Source organism: Netta rufina (genome assembly GCF_964035555.1).
Source record: "Netta rufina genome assembly, chromosome: 5".
Lineage (NCBI taxonomy): Eukaryota > Metazoa > Chordata > Aves > Anseriformes > Anatidae > Netta > Netta rufina.
Window position 1 is genome coordinate 47,524,860 of NC_140128.1, and position 19,351 is coordinate 47,544,210.

At 42.8% G+C, this 19,351-nt stretch overlaps 1 protein-coding gene across 5 annotated transcripts in view; it reads right to left on the reverse strand.

Annotated features, from left to right (window-relative positions):
- The window catches only part of FOXN3 (forkhead box N3), a 197,838-nt gene that overhangs the window by 26,189 nt on the left and 152,298 nt on the right, over window positions 1–19,351 (reverse strand). For 3 of the 5 annotated variants that reach the window (XR_014618471.1, XM_084287542.1, XM_084287541.1), the window contains exon 5: window positions 2,837–2,902. The exons of 1 other annotated variant lie outside the window; for it this stretch is intronic. Coding sequence is in view for 3 of the 4 variants with exons in the window: in XM_084287542.1 (XP_084143668.1) it covers window positions 2,837–2,902 (66 nt within the window). In the remaining variant the exon portion in view is untranslated. The remainder of the gene's footprint in view (window positions 1–2,836; window positions 2,903–19,351) is intronic. One more of the 5 variants, XM_084287543.1, reaches the window with a different exon arrangement.

The window sequence follows — 19,351 nt, forward strand, 5'->3', positions numbered from 1 at the left end:
GAAAGCAATGCTTGTGCTAGATCAGACACCATTTCATGATTTCATATAAAAGCAAAGGCTGATTTTTAAATTCATGTGCGGCTGTCAGCAGCGTTGAAGATGTTGGTATGGAATTTTAAATGGCCATTTAGAAATGTAAAGCTAATTAATCAGTCTATGACAAGGAAGGACTCGTTTACTCTAGATTTGCTGATGCCACTGAGATGGGATTCCTTTCTGACAGACAATATTAAAAACAAAACAAAACAAATTTTAGTAGGACTTTGAATGATGGCTGTAGCTAACTTTTATCCTGAAGATGCTTTTAGCATCCACATTGCCCAGACAAGCACAGATTTTCACCCTGATGGAAAGGCAGCTGTTAGTTCAACAAGATGCCTTCAAAGTAAAAAGCCAGCATGTGCAACCATCCACACAGGCATGAGTTTGGACTGTGCCATAACCTCCTTTGGATATATCCATGGTTCACAGTGACGTTTACATATTTTCAGGACATTTTGCAACCCTGATGGTTTGAGCGCATGCTTGATACCACAGTGTGATACGACGAACAGAATCCTAAATCTTCAAGGCGCCAAAGAATATCAGCATGCTTACTGCACTGGTAATTTACAGGTTGATTTACAGAGCACTGCAGTCACTAGCAGAGCACAGAATGAATTGTGAGCTTCCATACGATGCTCAGGATTGCTGTGAAACTTTTATAGCCCATTTGCCTTTTATTTGAAAATGAATTTAAAATGCAATTTTTCATGCAATTGTTTCTTAATGTGCACTAGTAATTAATTTGCTTTAAGTTGTCTAAGATTTTCCTAACGTGGTAGATAAGCTAGACTCTACTGCAATTTGTACAATATGCTGATTTATTTCCTCAAGGGTCCATTCTCACACACACACAAATATTTCTCCTTCATAATTTAGAGGACCTCTGAGGTTATAATCAACACTCCTGCCTTTTCTCCTGGCTCCAGTCAATCCTACCCAGCATTTGGAAGGATTCATGAACTGAGTAGACTCAGCACGTCATTGTAAAGGCACAGAAGAAGACATCGTTACTACTTGCTGGCATCGAGGAGGGAGCAACACGAGTGAAGGAGCCACCTTCCTGCTCTCATCTCCCTCTCACTTCTGAGGCCCTGACACAACAGCCCATGGGGAAGGTGACATGGAGGAGAGACATGCCAAACTCGCAAAAGGTTACAATTTCCTTCCTCAGAATGACCTCTTCAAACTGAAATGGCAATGAGCCATTTTCCAATCCACACTCTAAGATCTCTATGACATGAAAGTGTCCACATCACTTTCATGCAAACAGCTACAGCGCTGGGAAACATGTACATGACACAAAAATCTGCCATGTGTGTTTAGTATGTGCAGCATACTATGCATTTCCTCCCTTTCCTCCCTTCCATGGCTCCTCCAGAAGTCTGGATTATTGTGATTTCTCCCCATGCTTTTCTGTCCACATACCACTACATTTCTTCTTTGGTCTCTCACACACAACCTGTCTTGCACTCTTATTCTATGCCACTCTCTTCCTCTTTTTTTTTTCCCCCCCCACAACTCTGACATACTGAAATTTCTGATCCTCTAAAGACTTCTCATTTCATTCTTCCCCCAACCCCACCAATAACTTCCTCTCCCTGATAAAATCCTTCCTTTTTCCTACCCATACATAGCTGGAATTGCTCACTTTTACTGCCCACAGCTCCTGAAGGCTGTGTAGGAAATGAGGGCAAGGACCAGCCTCTCTAGTATGGACTGTTTCTTGGTACATCACGCTCTCCCCCCACAGGAGCTTCTCAACAGATATTTCTCTGGCAGGGTCACAAAGCAGGCTGACAATAGCTTTCCTCGGTTGCACAGGAGATGCTTTGATGGTAATTGACTCTTCCCCAGGCAGAGTATCAAAGCGCGAATCAAGGCTTCCCCTGGAATTTGGATTTGGTTGCCTGAGCTAGAACAATAGCGGTGAGGCTAGACAGGCTTCATAATGGCTTCTTCTTTAACTTCTGCCTTGATTTTTTAGAGCCGCCTGTCACTTGGCATTACTGCCGTGCTTGCTGACCAGTGATATGTTTGTTTTCTTGCACTCCCTGCTTTTGTGCAGCTGTATTCCTCCATGGATTCCTCTAATACCTCTGCTGTAAGCTCTCTGGGGCAGGATGATTCTCCCACCATGTGTGCAGCCCAGTACAGTGGGGGCCGGAGCCTCTTCAGAGCTCTGCTAATACATGGCATCAAACCCTCAGGCCTGGTCACAGAACAAGAAGGGTTGTATTGGCAGGAAATCAGACTTTTCCTTACTCCCTGTTGCCTGCCTACTGCCTTGAATCAGACAGTGCAAAAAAGGGAAGTGGGCAGGATGCGTGCAAGGAAGGAGTTGAAACGGTGCCCAAGTGAATGGAAAGTATCCAGATGGCTGCGGTAACTCACACGATGGGAGTCAAATCAAAACAAAATGAAAACAAAACCATATGCCGCGTACCCTCCGCTCTCTTGCTCTCTTTCTCTCCCTGCCTTTCTCCTGGCTGTTGCCCCAGGTCTTTCCATCAGTATGGATAATAGTACGTTACTCAATTACGTGTATGTCATGAATAACAATAACCCCTCTTTTACATTAGAGATTATGGATTACTATTATTCATGTAACAATGACTGTAACATGAACCACAAAATTATACTCATGTAAGGGTCAAGGAAGTGTAAGGGTCTAAAAGGGAAGTTGTATTTCTTCATTAAATCCTTCTTTTTATCTGGTATGCTGTATACTTACAAAAGAGAATATTAACTTTACATGTCTATGTTGCTATATGCTATAGAAATATCTACTCACAACCTGCTTGTATCTCAGGGGGAGTATTCAAAAGCATCATGGCAGTGGCAGCATCAATGTCAGGATCTGGAAAATCAACCAATAAATACATTATTTACAACTGGGCTAATCTTTTTGCCCCCGTTGCTAAACTATAGGTTCAATTGAATCTCTGCAGTGAAAAGGTGTAAGAGTTCATTACTCAGATGGCTCTTTGATCCCACATTGTATTCACCCCCAAACTTGCATGTGATCCCAATACTGCTGCTGAGCTGAGCGCAGTGATGAATGTCACCACACCGTCCTCGTGTGTGCACGGTAGCACATTAGCCTCTGTTAGCCTCACGAATTCGCTATTTAATTTTGTGACAAGTATTTAGATTTCATTACACAGGATCTGTGAAAGCAGGTGCAACATCACAATTTGGTATCAGCACAACGGGACAAACCAAGAGAAGAGAGGGAAAGCATAAGGACACACCTTCACCTGAGCAAGTACAGAAGACGACGCTTGGTCTTTTTCATTTGTCAGTAAGGATTTCAGTCATGTCTGAGAAAGTGTTGGGAGCAAAACTGCTATGATTTAGAGAGAAGAGAAAAAAAAAAGAAGCTAGCATTTCATTGAAGCACCAACTTACTTGCATCCTTATCCATTGTCACTTTAATATAAGCAAAAATCATCAGCCGGCTGCTGTTACTCTTAAATTGGTTTCTGAATCCATCACCAACAGTCAGTTGACAGATGGTAAGTTATAGAGACAGAACAAAATATGATCCTTTTATAACTATATTCACTTGCTTCACACACAGCAGCACGGCTGCCATGGAAATGTGGGTAGCTATGACAACAGTAAACAACCCAAGAACGGCCACTGAATAAGCTGAAAAGAACATCTGCCCCAGCCAAGCGTCCCAGCTGCCCTGGGGCGCAACTCGCTAATCGTGCCGTGTGACAGAGAAAGCCGCCTATGCCGTGTCCGAATAAATGAAGTGTGCAATTGAAGCAGACATAAAAACGCACACCCTTGCCGACTGCTGCCTCCGTGCTGCTAAACTGAATGACTAATGAGTACGGGTTTCTTGTTTTTATTTTATTTTTATTTTTTATTTTTGCAGCTTGTTAGTATTTATGCTAAATTGCATACCAAAAAATTCAATTTACTGGTAATAGCTTCATGGCTCTTTCTTTTGGCTATTATGTCAGAAAACTACTTTTCACTGTTAAAAAAAATAAATATTTTGTACATCTATATATTTCATATCTGTTTCCAGGAGAGTAATGTGATGTGAAGTAAAAATCCTGCAAGTTATTAACAATGCAAATGGTGTAGAGAGCATCTCACCCATTAAGAATATATATTTTTTTTACTAGTTTAAGCATGTACTATTTTGCTGTGATAACACAGCTGGAAATACAATCCTAATATGGCTACTCTATTATTTAATTGCTAAAACAGTAAACAGCAACACTGTAGTAAGTGGAAAACTAAAGTCGGAGTAGCAGCAGACTACCAGAATAAAAGGTGCAAACATACTGAGGAGCAGATGCCTGTCTGTGTCCTGGACAGATGAGCATATTCTTTTCCAAAAGTCACCAGCAGACTCCTCAAAAAAGCAGCTGTACCAACTTATGTTAGTTTTCAACTCTGAAGGTACATCAAAAGCAATATTCCTGCTGCAAGCATCTGTGCTGCAAGTGCCACCCCCGAACAGTTTAAGCCCTGAATGCGTGCCATTTTGCAGCACTGGGTCCAGACACCACACAGACCACACAGCAGAAGAGGTTCCCTTTAGTCAAACTGAAGAGGGATAATCTGCCTAAATTCAAAATAAAAAGGGGAAAAAAGCAAAGAAGCCCAAGACAGTAAAGCCAAACCACTAAACCAGAATTCCTCCATCTCTTTCACAACATAAAGGACTGCTAGAAGTTGAATTTACTGTCCTAACTTGTACAGCCAACTTCAGCATTTGTTTATAGACTGTTCCTGGATTTTATTTTCTTGTTTTACTTTAAATAAGTCCCACTACTTGCTAACTGTGTAGCATAAAGTTAATTTTGCTGCTGAAAGAATAAAAGGGCACAGCAGAGAAAAAAAAAAAAAAAGACAAAACAAAAAAACAAACACATTTCCTATTGACTTTGGGTTTTGTTTGTGCAACAAGCTTCTGTGTTTTCAGATAAAATTGATGCAACCAGTCTATCTTGAAATGTGTATTCTTAGCCTTCAGACCAGTAACGGCACCACCATGTTTCTGTAATGACTTCATGACTCTAATACGAGTTGTTTACAACACACTATTGAATCCACGGCAGCTGCTTTCCAAAGCACACCCGTGATTCAAGCCCATCCGCACGTGCTGTGGTGCCTGGCATGTTTATATTGGTATGCTCCGGAGGACACCAGGCAGCTCCGTGAAGCCCCAGCAGAGACAGGCACCTGTGGTGGTGTCAGTAGGACCGAGGACAAGGTGCTTTGGGTCATCCTCCTGCAGACGGAGGAGAAAGGAGGGCCTGGCTGCACAGGAGGAGGCCTCAGCCAGGCCGGAGAACGAATGCATCAGACTTGCTCAGGGAAGAAACCTGGGCAGTAGGTAAGGCTGAAGACAAGGGCCAAGGACGAAGAGAGGGGCTGAGGTCAGGCACAGCTCTCAGCAGCCACAGACCATACCAAGAGGTGCAGCAGCAAAGCCTGAGGGCAAACTGAAGGGCCGGATCATTCTCACACAGCGGTTCCGCTCACAGTCTGGAGGTGCCCTTCTGAGAAGGATGCCAAGAAGACCAGTGAAGATGCAGTCATGAGGAGCAGCACTGAAGGCAGGTGAGGGCAGGGTGCCCCCCCTCAAACTGCTGCTTCCCGCTCAGCTCCCTGACCCCCAGCAGTGCCCCCAGCCCCTTCCCACAGGTGGGGTCTCCACGAAACCCCTTCCAGGCCGACCCTCCCGCTTCCAGCAGCACAGGCTGACCTCGGGGGGCACCCTGACTGGCACAGTGACAAGGGTCCCTCTGTGCATCGCTGAAGCCCTGGATTTCCTAGCTGACTTCCCTACCCCACCTGAAGTGTCTGTGATCAGCACAAAGGCTTTTGAAGTTATTAGCAGTGGGTGGTGAGTGAAAAATGATTGCAGAAACAGCTTTCCCTAGGAAACCGGGTTAAAAATAACTACATCCAAAGTTTTGGAGTTTAGAAAATTAAATAAATATTTAAATGAATGCATTTGAGTTTCTTTTTGCTAATTAAGGTAAGTGGAGAGTCAACTCAGTACACAAACTGCGTTTTCACTTTTTGCTAGTGGAAAACAGAAGAGGCCCAACTTTCCCAGTGAAAAAGGAAAGTAAAAAACAAAGAAGAAGGAGGTTAGGGGATGTTTTATGAAGTAAGAGTCAAAGTCTCAAACAGGCAACATCAGATAGTGACAAAAAATTGCCAGCAGCCACATCCTCCCTAACAGACAACTGCTGCCTCATCTACTCGGTGCTTCACGCTACACCCTGAAGTTTCAGAGCTCGGTGCCCCATCCCCAATGTGCCCTTTACAGGCTATCAGAAAGAACCTGGAAGGAACCTCAAGCACTTACATGAACTCATAAGGCACAAAAGCATACATCCCAAGGCGGTTCAAAGCCAACGTGGTGCAGGAACTCCGACACAGATGTAGTATCCCCACTAGCAATGGAAGCCTAGCATCGTTTTTGCTAGCATTGCTTTCAAAGACAAAGCTTCCTTTGATGAAGACAACATCAAAAACAGGTAAGACACAAACCTCATAGCAAGTGTGTTTCTTGCATTTTAGATTCAAGGCCCTATTCAGCGAAGTGTTGAAAAGTGAACACCAAACCTGTAAGGAGCATGCAGTTTTTTGTTTTTTTTTTTTTACTGTGGAACTAACCTAAAATGCATCCCTTTGTGGAATTACAATCCAGTACATGTTGTCAAGATGTGTTTTGAGCCAGGCCTACATATTACCTGTGAAGATTAGAATCTGTCCTGCACTGACATTGAGTGGCAAAATAGTAGGCCTGAAATATTATGGCACGAGGTAATTTAAAAACATTCAGCAACACAGAGGGTAACCTTTGGGTAACAGACTGTTATTCTGGAATTGACAAAAAAAAAAAACCAAAAACAAATAGGGTACCTGAGAAAGTTGGACAGCTGTCCATCTATTATATTTGTGATCTCTGATTTGAGTTCATTTCATAGAGAGCGGAAGTGTTTTATAAGAATTAATATTATGTTCCTTATTTGGTATTTTATTATTTCAAGCTTTTATCTGATCTCACTGAATGCTTCAAATCCAGCCCCGTCCAGCTAAGCCACAATAAAAATTAGAGTAACAGAGTCCCTCTTGATTTTGCTAGAAGGTATTTATTTTTACAGCTATACTATATGATTTTAAAGAAAATAGCAGTTAAGGCAATTCAAAGCAACCATGACCTGAATTTTCAAGCACAGATGCCTACTGAGAGACACTTAAGATGCATATTTAGGTAATACTAAAATGTTACTGCCAACTGATGTAAAAAATACAGTTAGTAAACAAACTGCACCATCTGTACACCGCAACCATTGCCATGTTATCTCATCAGGAAGGAATTTATAAGATCTTCTTTTAATTTAAAATTACTATATCTAAAATAGAGCTATTTTTGTAAAGAATTTCACTTCACCATTCAGTGTTGTAGCTTTCAACCCCTTCTGTTTCTGCAACAGCATCCTCCACTGCTTTTTTCAATTCAAATCCTCTACTCTAGCTGGCATGCATAATACTTACAGCCACTCCATTCAGAATATAAAAGTCCAGTTTATTCCTTTTCTACAAGATCAATCTCTTTATTCCCTGCCTCAATTCCTAGTATAGCCCACTCCTATACCCTTTTCTGTGGTCTGATTCTTTGATATTTTCAGTTTTCACCAGCAGGAAAATGCTGCAATAGCAACACTGTCTCCCACCTTTTACCTTCGGGCTTATTAAATTGCAGCAGAGTGAAAAGCAGCTTGGCTCTATTAAACTTGTCTGTTAATAGATGTGCCTATTCCCTTCCCACATCATGATGGTTAACCTTGGTATGAGTCAGGTTAGGTCAAAGATACGGAGATAATTAATAGAGTGAAGGCTTTTATAAATATATATATATATTTCTGATTTTTTATTTATTTTGCTTAATGACAGAATAAGAACTTAGTTATTAAAATAGAACAGCAAAGTACAAGATAGATAGAAAGAAATACCTGAAGAGAACTGTAAATACAGTAACTGTAAAACTCTTTGATGTAGGATGCTACTGAGTCCACTTCTGCAATATTTAAATAAGGTTGAGTAGCGCTCTTAAAACAAGCACGAGTACTTGTGGCAGCATACTGTAAAACAATAGGATTCAGAACCAAGAGCTTGGGAAGAAACACGAAATTATATTCATACCTCAACAACAGTGCACGAAAAGACCAAGAACAGGAATTGTGAAAGCTTACAGTAGAGGCTAGGAGGAAGTTATTTCACAAGTAATGCAAAACTGGTCTGGCAGTTACAGTGGTTCTCCCTCTCCTTTGAAAGGATCTGGTATGAGGCACAGGAGACAAAAGGTATGGGTCTAAATGAACCATTAATTTTTCCTGTGTTTTAAGTTTATTTGTGGCACTGCCAAGTAAGCTACTGCACAAAGAAACCCAAGAAGACAAAGTCCAAGTTTAAACAATACAGAGCATTTAAAACAGAAACCTTCTTCCTGCTCCTCTGTTTTGTTGAATTTATATCATCACAGATCTACTGAAGCAATTTCCATTTTCTGACCACCATTTTATCAGCTGAAAATCTTTACAAACAGTTACCACATGTATTCTTGTTAAAAACACTAGTTTCTGTATAAAAAAGGGTAGGAGAAAGAGTTAAAGAAGGTATTACAAATGCCCAAATTCATCAAAAGGATCATCTATCGCTTTGAAAGCTGTATGAAACCAAAACATATCATCATAACTTTTTATCTCTGCAGTAAAGATTAAGATCAATTAACTGTTAAAAGAAAGACTAACAACACTGATATGTATTTTACCAGCACAAGATAAACATCTTCTAAGAGACAGCTATGGAGATATGAGAAATACAACTTTTATATGAAAATGGCACATTATAATATATTCTCTGCTTAAAAACAGGGGAGATGTTTGATTTGTTTTTGTTTCTTTAATTTTAAAAGCACTTTTCCTTTTGCCGTGCATTACTGCGAGCTTCTTTGTCTACATTGAAGGATGTGAAAGTAAAATCTACCCATTGCAAAGGCAACAGTAAAGACTTCGTTGACTCCATGCAGCCTGTGCAGCTGGTGGGACTGAAGAGAAAACATCAGCTGGAGAAAGCACTAGCCACGAGCCTAGCACAGAAGAGAAACAACTTGCTGTTCCATCATGTACTTACCTAATTCGTGATCAGGAATTTCAACCATCTTCTTAACTCATTGCTGCAGCCTCAGCTTCTACAGTAGAATACGGGATTGTGAGGGCTTCAACTCCTTGCAGCCTTACAGGTTGCACACACATTTTCATCAAAGGATACACACACACACACACACACACACTCCCTCTTTGTCCCCAGTTATACAGATGTGTTATCTCTAACTGGGACATCAAAGTGATCAGTGCTCGAGCTTTCATAATGCCCCTGCTGCGAAAAATGTTTTTTTCTTCCAGCAAAGCTGGAAGGCAGATGGCAGGAGGAAGCCCTCTACAGAACTCAGACCACTTAAAGCCAAATAAACCATACCTTATTGTCACAGGCAAGTGTTTTTTGAAAGCACTCATTTCCCTCTTGTGCTATTTCAAAATCATGTCCGTCCCAAGCCAGCCACTGCCCTTGAGAACCGCTCACGCCTTCCAGCCCTGCACGTGCAAGGCATGCTGGCTGGCAAAGAACCGCCACTTCTTGCACAGCTGGAGGGACCCTCAGGGAAACGCTTACAAGTTCCTCCCCTCTCTCAGCCAAGAGTTGTGCAGGAAAAGGTGGCTTTTGGGTACTTCTCAGCAAGGCACATCTTCGGGAGGGCTTCACCCATGCATCCCACCTGCTAGAATCGTGAGGGCGCAACCCATGAACACAGAAGAGGCAGATAGAAATTCCATGTGGGATTCAGGATCCAGTGAACAAACAGAAAAATGTCAAGTAAACATGAAAACAACAACGAGAAAGGTTTTTCAGTGATTTGAAGGAAAAAAAATGCTACTAATGATGAGGAAAGGGGTCAGGCATGTGACACTGTCAGCGAAAGGACTGAATATATTGTAACTGGGGAGCCAAATGCAGCAAAAACAACAGCAAAATGATGAACAAAAACCCAACAGCTAAAATAGCTGTGTGCTAATAAAGCAGGCAGACTGACAATAAAAGAGGAACTCAAGGTACTAGTGTTATTACAGGAAAATTCACAAACAGGGTGGAATAGCAATTACTATTGAAACAGGTGTCAAAAGGTCTGCGCTTTTCAGGGAAAAGAAATGCAGGTTTTATACAGTAGGATACTGTCACGCAGTAATGAAACTGCAGGCTTCTGAAAAAAATAGAAAATGGGAAATGTTGAGATGAAAATCAGGCTGTTGCAAGATGGTCAAAGAAGTTTTCTAAGAGAGTGACGCTGGGCCTGCTCTTGACTTTTTGCACCAGCTCTAGATGTGGATAGAGCTCTGCATCATTAACGAAATGGGAATTATGTCAGCACAGGAGACTAACTCCGCAGTACAGAGTAGAGAACAAATGCTATTAGCAATGGTAAGGCCAGTTATTCCTGAATGTGACAGCTGACAAGTTTCTTTATCCACGTTGCTGAATGAACAAGAATAGATTCTTTTCTGCTCTTTTTCTTAGGTAATAAGGACAACTTTGGAACAAGGGACCACAAATTGATTCAGCTTATATGAAGTGGGAAGAATAACAGCGAGCCTAATTTTGCTGCACAGCTATGATTTCAGGAGAAAGTTTTGCCGAACTAAAAATGGTTCCTCTGGAACCGCTGGAAGACACTGTCTGAAGAGCCCTCAGCATGGAGGAGATCGGCAATTTCCGTAAGTCAACGTGCAAAGACCTCGCTCAAACTTGTATCCTGAGAAAAGCTGGCAAGATTCATTCATTCGTTAAAAAAAAAAAAAAAAAAAAAAAAAAAAAGCTGGACAACTGAAGTGACTTGGAAACCTACTTTAGGAGAGAAAACAGAGCTTGGCTTCCTCAGCTAAGCAAAACAAGCAGAGAAAAAGTAAGGCTCTGTCAATACAACAAGGTGACCAAGGAGCACAGGAGGGGGAGGAAGCTAAGAAGAAGAACCATTAAGTTTAAAGGTAACATCAGTGAAACAACCTCAGTGCTGAAGAGACTGATAATTAGAACAGTTCTAGACATCCGAGCAATGACATTCTGGAAAACTCTTCTAATGGGAGCTTGAACAAAGGAAAAAGATTGAATGTGAGCTTTCACAAGTATTTATGCAGTGACAGGGCTTAGAGTGTGACCCAGGGAATGGGACTCACCAGAAGCTGCCTTCCAAACAGTGCTGCTCTACAGCACTTCAGCCGTGACACCACGAAGGAAAGCTGGTGAGCAAGCTGTGCGAGATCTCGCTTCCAAGAGGTCTCACCTCTCCCTCTGTGCACCCATGCCTACAGATAACTGCCTGTGCAGACTCTCTCAACTTCACTTTTCTGCTTTCCTCAGCAGGGCAGTGGAGCAGGTCCAGGCAGGAGGTGCTGGGAGGTGCCAGCAGGCACAGCTTCGTATGCAGGGGACGTGGAGAATTGAAGGTTTGGCTCAGTAACCTGCAACTTAGGGAAGTCTGTGCAGAGTGGCTTCTTCATGAATCTAGGAAAGGCTGGGAAAATTGGCTGCAAGCCCACAAGTTCCCTCGCTGGTATACATTGTGCAGGCCTGGGTTATGAGGTGTGGATGCAGACAGCCAGAATTGCCACCAGAAGTATGTTTAAAATAGCACACAACGATAAGCAGAACCGACAAGCAGGTACACAGAGGGGTGGGCATGCAGGCTGCCTGGGCTGAACTCCGTATCACAGAATCATGAATCCAACCCAGGTTTGGCTTCTAGCTCTAGATTAGATGTCTTTTCTTATTTTTTTTTTCCCCCAGGGAGGGTTAAGAGAGGATAAATGGAGGTTGGTTAGTGCTAGTTCTTGAGAAGTGTCACACCTTAGAGAGCTGATCACTTTCTGTTTGCAGAATTATGTCCAAGACAGGCACAGCATAAATAAATCAAATCCTAGTCAGTACCATTTACTTCTCTTCTTCCTCAGATTATGATCAATGAGCAGCCATTACTGTGACTCAATCAATAAATAAATGCATCAAATGACTAGTTTTGAAAAATGATTACTAAACACGTTGGAAACCCTGCTTGGGTAACTCTTTCTCCCTTGTGAGTGTTTTTAAGTGTATCCCCATTAAAGACCAACAGGACCAGACACCCAGCCACATTGGAGCAGATTAAAGCCTATTTTCCATTAGAGCACTCGACAATCGATACCTTGCACTGCTGCAAGCCAGCCCCAGCCCGCGTGTGCAGGCACTGCAGACACGCCGGTCCCTGGTGACGACCGAGCGCTCCCCGCAGGGAGCCGTGTCCAACACCGCTCCTACAGGCTGCTCGTCTGCCCCTCAGAGGCAAATCGATGGACAAGGGAAGGCAGTCCCAGCAGCAATGCCATCCTGTGACAAAGCCGCTTCCACTCTTCCTGCAATACTTGTTCTTCTACAACTCATCCGTTTTGAAACAAAGGGAACAAGAGAAGAGCAGGAACCTGGTGTTCAGGACCTCTTGACATTTTTGGCTGCATACCCAGGGGAGTTAAGGGAAGAAATGCAGGTCAGTGGGAAGACAAATGTGTTTCATGACAATTATTTTGAAGAATTATTATCATGAAACATGAAAACAAGACAGCCTTTGAAGACATCAACACTTCAGTTGTTGCAGTATGATGTAACATAACCAATGAATTAGCAGCAGAATTATTTTCTAATTCCAACAGTGAAAATATTCTGACACCACATTAGCCTTTTTTAATGAAAGCTCCTATTGAAAGCAACGCACTGAACACAGGCTGGCTGAACACCGAGGAGACTTTAAGAGTGTAATTAGTCAGCCTTATGCAGGGCTTTAACTTATCTTAAATAGCATACATAATAATAGTATTTATTTAAAACAACTGCAACGCATTTTGTTCAGACGAAACATTACAGCGTATTTATTAGTTTTTTGTTTCTTACTTTCAGTACTCAGTAGATGAGATTTTGTAGAAGATGCACCGCAAACCTGAACAAACTATAAAACTCGCTTTCGCTTATACTTTTCAGTTGCATGTGCATCTTGTATCTTCCAGTAAACACTTTGCTAATGCAAAGATCTAGTACCACCTGTGCTATACAATATCAAACACGTAAGTTAAAATTGGCTTTGCTGGAATACTTTATTTAAACATTTCAAAACCAGAGGAAATAAGAAACGCTATGAACCAAACCGTGGTGAGAGAAGAATTCACTTGAGCCACTAGAGAGGGACCCAAGGCTTGGCTTTGCACGTAAGTTGCATTTACAGGCCCTGGGATGGTTCCAGCAGGCCAAACTGCTACCAAGGAGCTCCTTTCTAACCAAAGGGGTTGAAACACCTTTCTACTTATCATTGAGAAGGGGAGGCACAGGAGTCCACTTCTGCCAGCCTTTGGTTTGCTGTGAATGGTCTAAGTAATGGACAGAAAACAACACAAAGTCCTTTGCAAGCTTTCAGATCTTCAATGGAAAGACGTATCACAGAATCACAGAATTTCTAGGTTGGAAGAGACCTCAAGATCATCGAGTCCAACCTCTGACCTAACATTAACAGTCCCCACTAAACTATATCCCTAAGCTCTACATCTAAACGTCTTTTTAAAGACTTCCAGGGATGGTGACTCCACCACTTCCCTGGGCAGCCTGTTCCAATGTCTAACAACCCTTTCGGTAAAGAAGTTCTTCCTAAGATCCAACCTAAAACTCCCCTGGCGCAACTGAAGCCCATTCCCCCTCGTCCTGTCACCAGGCACGTGGAAGAGCAGGCCAACCCCCACCTCACTACAGCCTCCTTTAAGGTACCTGTAGAGAGCGATAAGGTCGCCCCTGAGCCTCCTTTTCTCCAGGCTGAACAATCCCAGCTCCCTCAGCTGCTCCTCGTAGGACTTGTATACTTCACAAAATGGAGTGGGTAAGCTAAGGGGGCTCTTTTCCCGTTCTCTTTACATAATGAATGGAGAACCAAAAAAGCTGCTGGATGTCTAAAAAAAAACAACACATGAAGTGAAGCTTTATCCAAATAGTAGCAAGAGCTGTGCCTGTAATCGAGGCGTACATAAGCCGGGTAAGTAGCAGTCTCTGTGGAAGAGGATCGCAGTGCCAGCATCCTGCAGGGCTGAACCTGGGACTGGAACAGCTGTACAGCTTAGCTACAGCTCAGGACAGTTTTGTAAAATATTAGTGCTTCATTAACAAGAGTCACAAGTGTGTTTTTGCACCATTCTCATGAGAATACAGCAAGGCTGGGAAGGAAACAATGGCTTAAATTGTACTAGGTCTCATTACCACTGCAGCTCTACCAACCTGGGCTGGAGGTAAGGCCACTGCTCCAAGCACAGTGGGTGGGTGATAAAAGCTGCTATGAAGAAAGAGGCAACTTGGTTTCAGCAAATATAAAGTCTTGTCATTGATGTTATTTTTACAACTAAATAAGAAAATGCCCCACTCTCCTTTTTGTACTCCATAATTTCAGTGAATTTCAGTGAGGCCACGGTTTATTGATTCATCCACAGGTCTCTGTAATACCTGTCAGTAGTATAGCATACAGGTATTTCTGGCCTTTTAGAGAGTTCTTCACATACATACAAGTAAACAGTTCACAGCAACTTCAACTTAAATTTACTGGCATGATCGGTGTGTGTCAGATGTGTGTGTTTGTGAGAGCAAAGCACCGCCTGTCTGAGGAAACAAATCTGAATAAAGTTTGGCAGTCATACTGATTAAATTCAAACAGAACAGAGAGAACACATTCATCTTGCCCTGCTCCCCATCTCTGCCTCTCTGAACACCGACCTTCACTGATCACCTGCCCTCTCAAGCGAAAGCCACATGGGCTCACTAATGACCACTCTAAGAGACCCTCTGGGCTCATCTCCCGACCCTTCCACAACCACAAGATACAGAGTGTCTACACACCAGCACCTCATAGGAGGTCACCCTCCCCACTCTTCATCTTCCTGCTTCTCTTCTTTCTGTGTCCAGCAGGGGGTAGAAAAATCTCAAAGTATATGGGTGGCAGACCTCAAAACAAGCAAATTCAGAATGAAAAAAGCTTCTATTTATTTTTCATTTTAAGTTCATCATTTATAAGCAAACATCTGTCTTGCAAGCAGTCAAGAATAGAACTGAAAACCTTATGGGGATTCTTTTCTCTTCCTTCCCATAGCACATGCCCAATGCCCTGGTTTGAAAATCATTTTTCATAAATCTAGCGCAACATTTCATCTGCTACAAGAAACATGCTAATGGGATGCATTACAGTCATTGTAGAACCTTAGTTATAGAAGCCACTAATATTCTTGCATTGGTATATACCAGTGAAAATACTTCTATTTCATGCAAAATTGTCAGTGAAATTCCAGTAAAATCAGAGAGCCATGAGTTAGAGGTAACCAAGACAGGTAACCAAGTGCAAGATTTAACAATAACACAGTAACAGAAAACAGAATAAAGCCTTAAAATGGCCAGAAATAAATTGTCTCTCTCCCTTGTTTCAGAGGAGACCAACCAGTGGCAGCTGTTGTCAGATTAACAATTAACATTGCTGGACTTGATGCTGGCTGGGAAGGGCCTCCTTTCTCAGGGATGCATCTAGGCACCTACCTTCATTTCAGTTTCAATGCAAAATACCGGCAAAAATATTTGACGTTTATTTCCACATCATTATTGGACATTTTAGAAGTGTGGGAATGTCTTTGCAGTTTATTCATAATGATAGTTTTAGAAGTGGGAGAACTTCCTTTTCTACTCCTTTCATCTCAGAAACATCAAATCTGATCTGGTCCTTGATCATGATAATGTAACACAGCTTGCTTAGGATTTTTACTGATGGGACTGTTTTGAGATTTCTAGAAAGGACGCTGATGAGTATTAACTATGATGTCTGTCATTTTATATCTCTGGGTAATCCTTCAGTTCTAGCATTGTAATAGCAGAGGGCCTCTCAAGAATTTAAACACAGAAATTCTCCCTTCTCATTCCAAACTTTCCGATTAAGTAGTTTGATTAGGGGTATATGTGTACAGAGAAAGAAAGATGGACAGATGTGTTTGTACAAAGTAATGGAGAAAAGAGGTAGAAAAATGAATTTTGTAGCAAAACCTCAGGTAAAACTCTGGCTGAGCACATATCCAATGTAAAATCCGCCTTTCATGGCCCTCACAGTCAAGGCAGCAATTGGATGTAATTGCTGATGGAGGTCACAGCTTTTCAGGGACAAACCTGTAGGAAATCTCTTGGAAAGCTCTGACTAGGCTTTCTAGGCTGGAAAGTTAAGCAGATACAGTCACAAGAAGCTCTATACATCACAGAAGGAAATTTTCTTTTAAAATCAGCAGAAAGGTTCTCTCTGAGTAGCAAATTTTCAGATGTACTAACAAGCTATGTGAGAGCTTACATTTCAGACCAAAGGAGAGGTTGAAAGTTCCCCAGTCCAGATGGGTGACAGCAGATGCTTCTTGCTGGTGTAGTAAAATGGGGATTCGGGATCTCTGAAAAAATGACAGGCCCCCAGAGCAGAGGCAGAAACAACTGGTCTGCTGCGGGAAGGACACTGCCTTGCATCTGTCCCATCTTCTCCACCACCCACTTTTGTCACTTGCTCACAGAAACCTGGATTTCCTAACACAGACCAAAACACAAATCTAAAAGAGCTGGAGGCTTACATGCCATGTTGGTTGATGCCATCACCTCCATGAGAAGACACACAAATCTTACATCTCCACAGTGCCACCAGCTGACCAAATCCAGAGGAAGCTCCTCGCTGACCCTGCATGGTTATTCGGTCTTCCCTAATTTTGCCTATTTTCACACGTTTTTAACATGCTAAACCTCATCTTGCTTTACAAATCTGGCTAGGGAAGAGCAGTTGACTGTAATCACCTCTGCATTTCACAAGCTGGCCAAACGGCTTTCCTTTCAGATGCCCTAAATGTATTGACAGCTGTTCTCATTAGTGACTTTCCCCTCTGCACCCTGCAGAACACAACTGAAAACAAGTTACTAGTCAAAAGCTTTCCTAATTCTTAAAATATGATTCCCTTCCAATTTTCCTTTCCATCTTCCCATTCCTCTTTGTCACACATTAGTCCTCCCAATGCTTTTTTTGTCCTTCTTCTAAGTGGTGCCTGTCACCACAGCACTGCTGCCAACTCCAGCCCCAGGCCTGCCCAGTCACAGCCATCACCTGTGCTTCCCAAAAGCAGGACTCAAGGCCAGGCCTGCACAACGACTGCTCCCAGCAAGCCAGGGCTGGACTTTAGGTGGGGTCAGAAACAAGCTCCACACTCAGCAGACAGCGATAGCTGAACACTGAAATCCAATGCTGTAATAAGTAGGTCAGCTTGTTCCTATAAAAGCAAAGGGTTTAACGCTGACCGTGCCTGCCAGCGGGAGCAGGAAACGACTGCAGCTTCCCACTGCCCATGTTCAGCCCCTTCCTTTCCACGACTCTTCTCCTTCTCTTCCTCCTGCTCCTCTTGGGCCACAGTGTGCAGGTGCTGGACCTGGCGAACCTTGGCCAAGCGACTCCTCCTGCGCAGGGCTGCGGCCGGAGCCACCCCTGAAACCTGGCAGCAAATTCCAAGAAAACAAACACCATCGCTAGGCAATTGAAGGGGTTGGTAGCAACAAACAAAACCCGCTTCGATGAGGATCCAGGGCTCTGTTTTTGCCAACAGGTTCAACAGGTTTTGAGCATGAAGTCACAACGAGCTTTATTAGTGCCTAGAAGCGGAACACCACAAAGATCTCGTTATCTGTGTTTCACCTCTGTCCTTGTCCTTGCTGGGCACACACTTCAGTGCCTCAGTGCTTTGCAGCTCCGCTGCTCTGTCCCCACTGCAGGCCTGGCCCTGACCCCTCAGCTCCTGCTGCCTGTCCTCCTCCCTGCCTCCCGCAGCACAAAACCCCAACACCCTTCCCAGCGCAAAACCCCAACACTCTTCCCATTTCCTCGCACGAGTTTCCAGTTGTGTAAGGAAGCAGTACTGGAACAGCAAACTCAAACTTCACACGGCAGGACTGAAACTGAACTCTCCCTGGTGAGCGCTGCTGCTGGCCCTTCTGAGGAGACCGCTGCAGCCTCAGGGGAGAGAGCTCCATAAACGCGCGGCAGGATCACACCCACACACCTCCTTCACATCCCCACAACTGACAGAGAAAGCTCATCTCGGTGCAGGGATATCGCTTGCTAGGGACACCAGGATATTCCAATAAAGGCTCCGATCTACTCTTTGTCATTTTTTTTTTTTTTAAATAGAACAGCAGTCAATGGTGTTTACTAAATATAGCACAAAAACCAAGAAAGTTGATTCAAACATTTCTTTTTCTCTCAATGAAAAAGACCACGACGGTGCCTCTGGAAGTGTTTCTATGAATCAGGCCGGCATGGCACTGCATGGACTGGGAGAGCACGACACGATGCCAACCACCACCTACTCTTCCCACGAGCTGCCCTGGAAAGCGTTCAGCTTTTGTCAATAACCACCAGTCCATTTTATTTTGTGATGCTGCACAATGTAGCAGAACACACAAGCTGGCTGTAATCAAAAGCTTTATAGCCTGCTAAACTTGTTTTAAATAATGCATAAATACCAAAAAAGACACACTGTACTCTTCATCCGTTTTCACGTGAACTCAGTTCCCTGTTTGTTGCATTTTCTGTTTATAGCAGCATGACTTAAAACCACAGAATAAATAAAATTACTTTCCACTCCATTTTAGCTCTATTCCAGAAACGTACACTACATTTAATTACTGTTTTGGTCGAGTCCACCTACACAGATGAGCTGTGCCTGTGTGAGTCAACCGGTGTGTCTGCATGCAAAGCACAGAAGAGGTTAAAAAAATGAGGGCACTTATGTCAGCCCCTCCTTCCTCTCCCCTGCATTTCATCACACTGAAAGGGTTTAAAAGTAAAAAATTCCTTCCACATCATATAATCCTGGCATCTGCTGTGTAGCAAATCAAGCTCACTCATTTTGCGATGTTATTCCCAAAAGTAGCTGTACAGATTCAGGTCTAGAACTCCATTTTCCATTCCCCGAAGTTTCTGAATACCTGCTTTTCCTATTTAGGTACATCAGAAAAAGCAGTAAACACAGCTAGTAAATACAAAGCAATCTTCTCTGTCTAAGTGCAATTCTGACTGCATTACTTAAGAAATATAATTTCCTGAGGCTTTTTACTACCTTGCTTTATGATACACATGATATGGTATCAATCTACC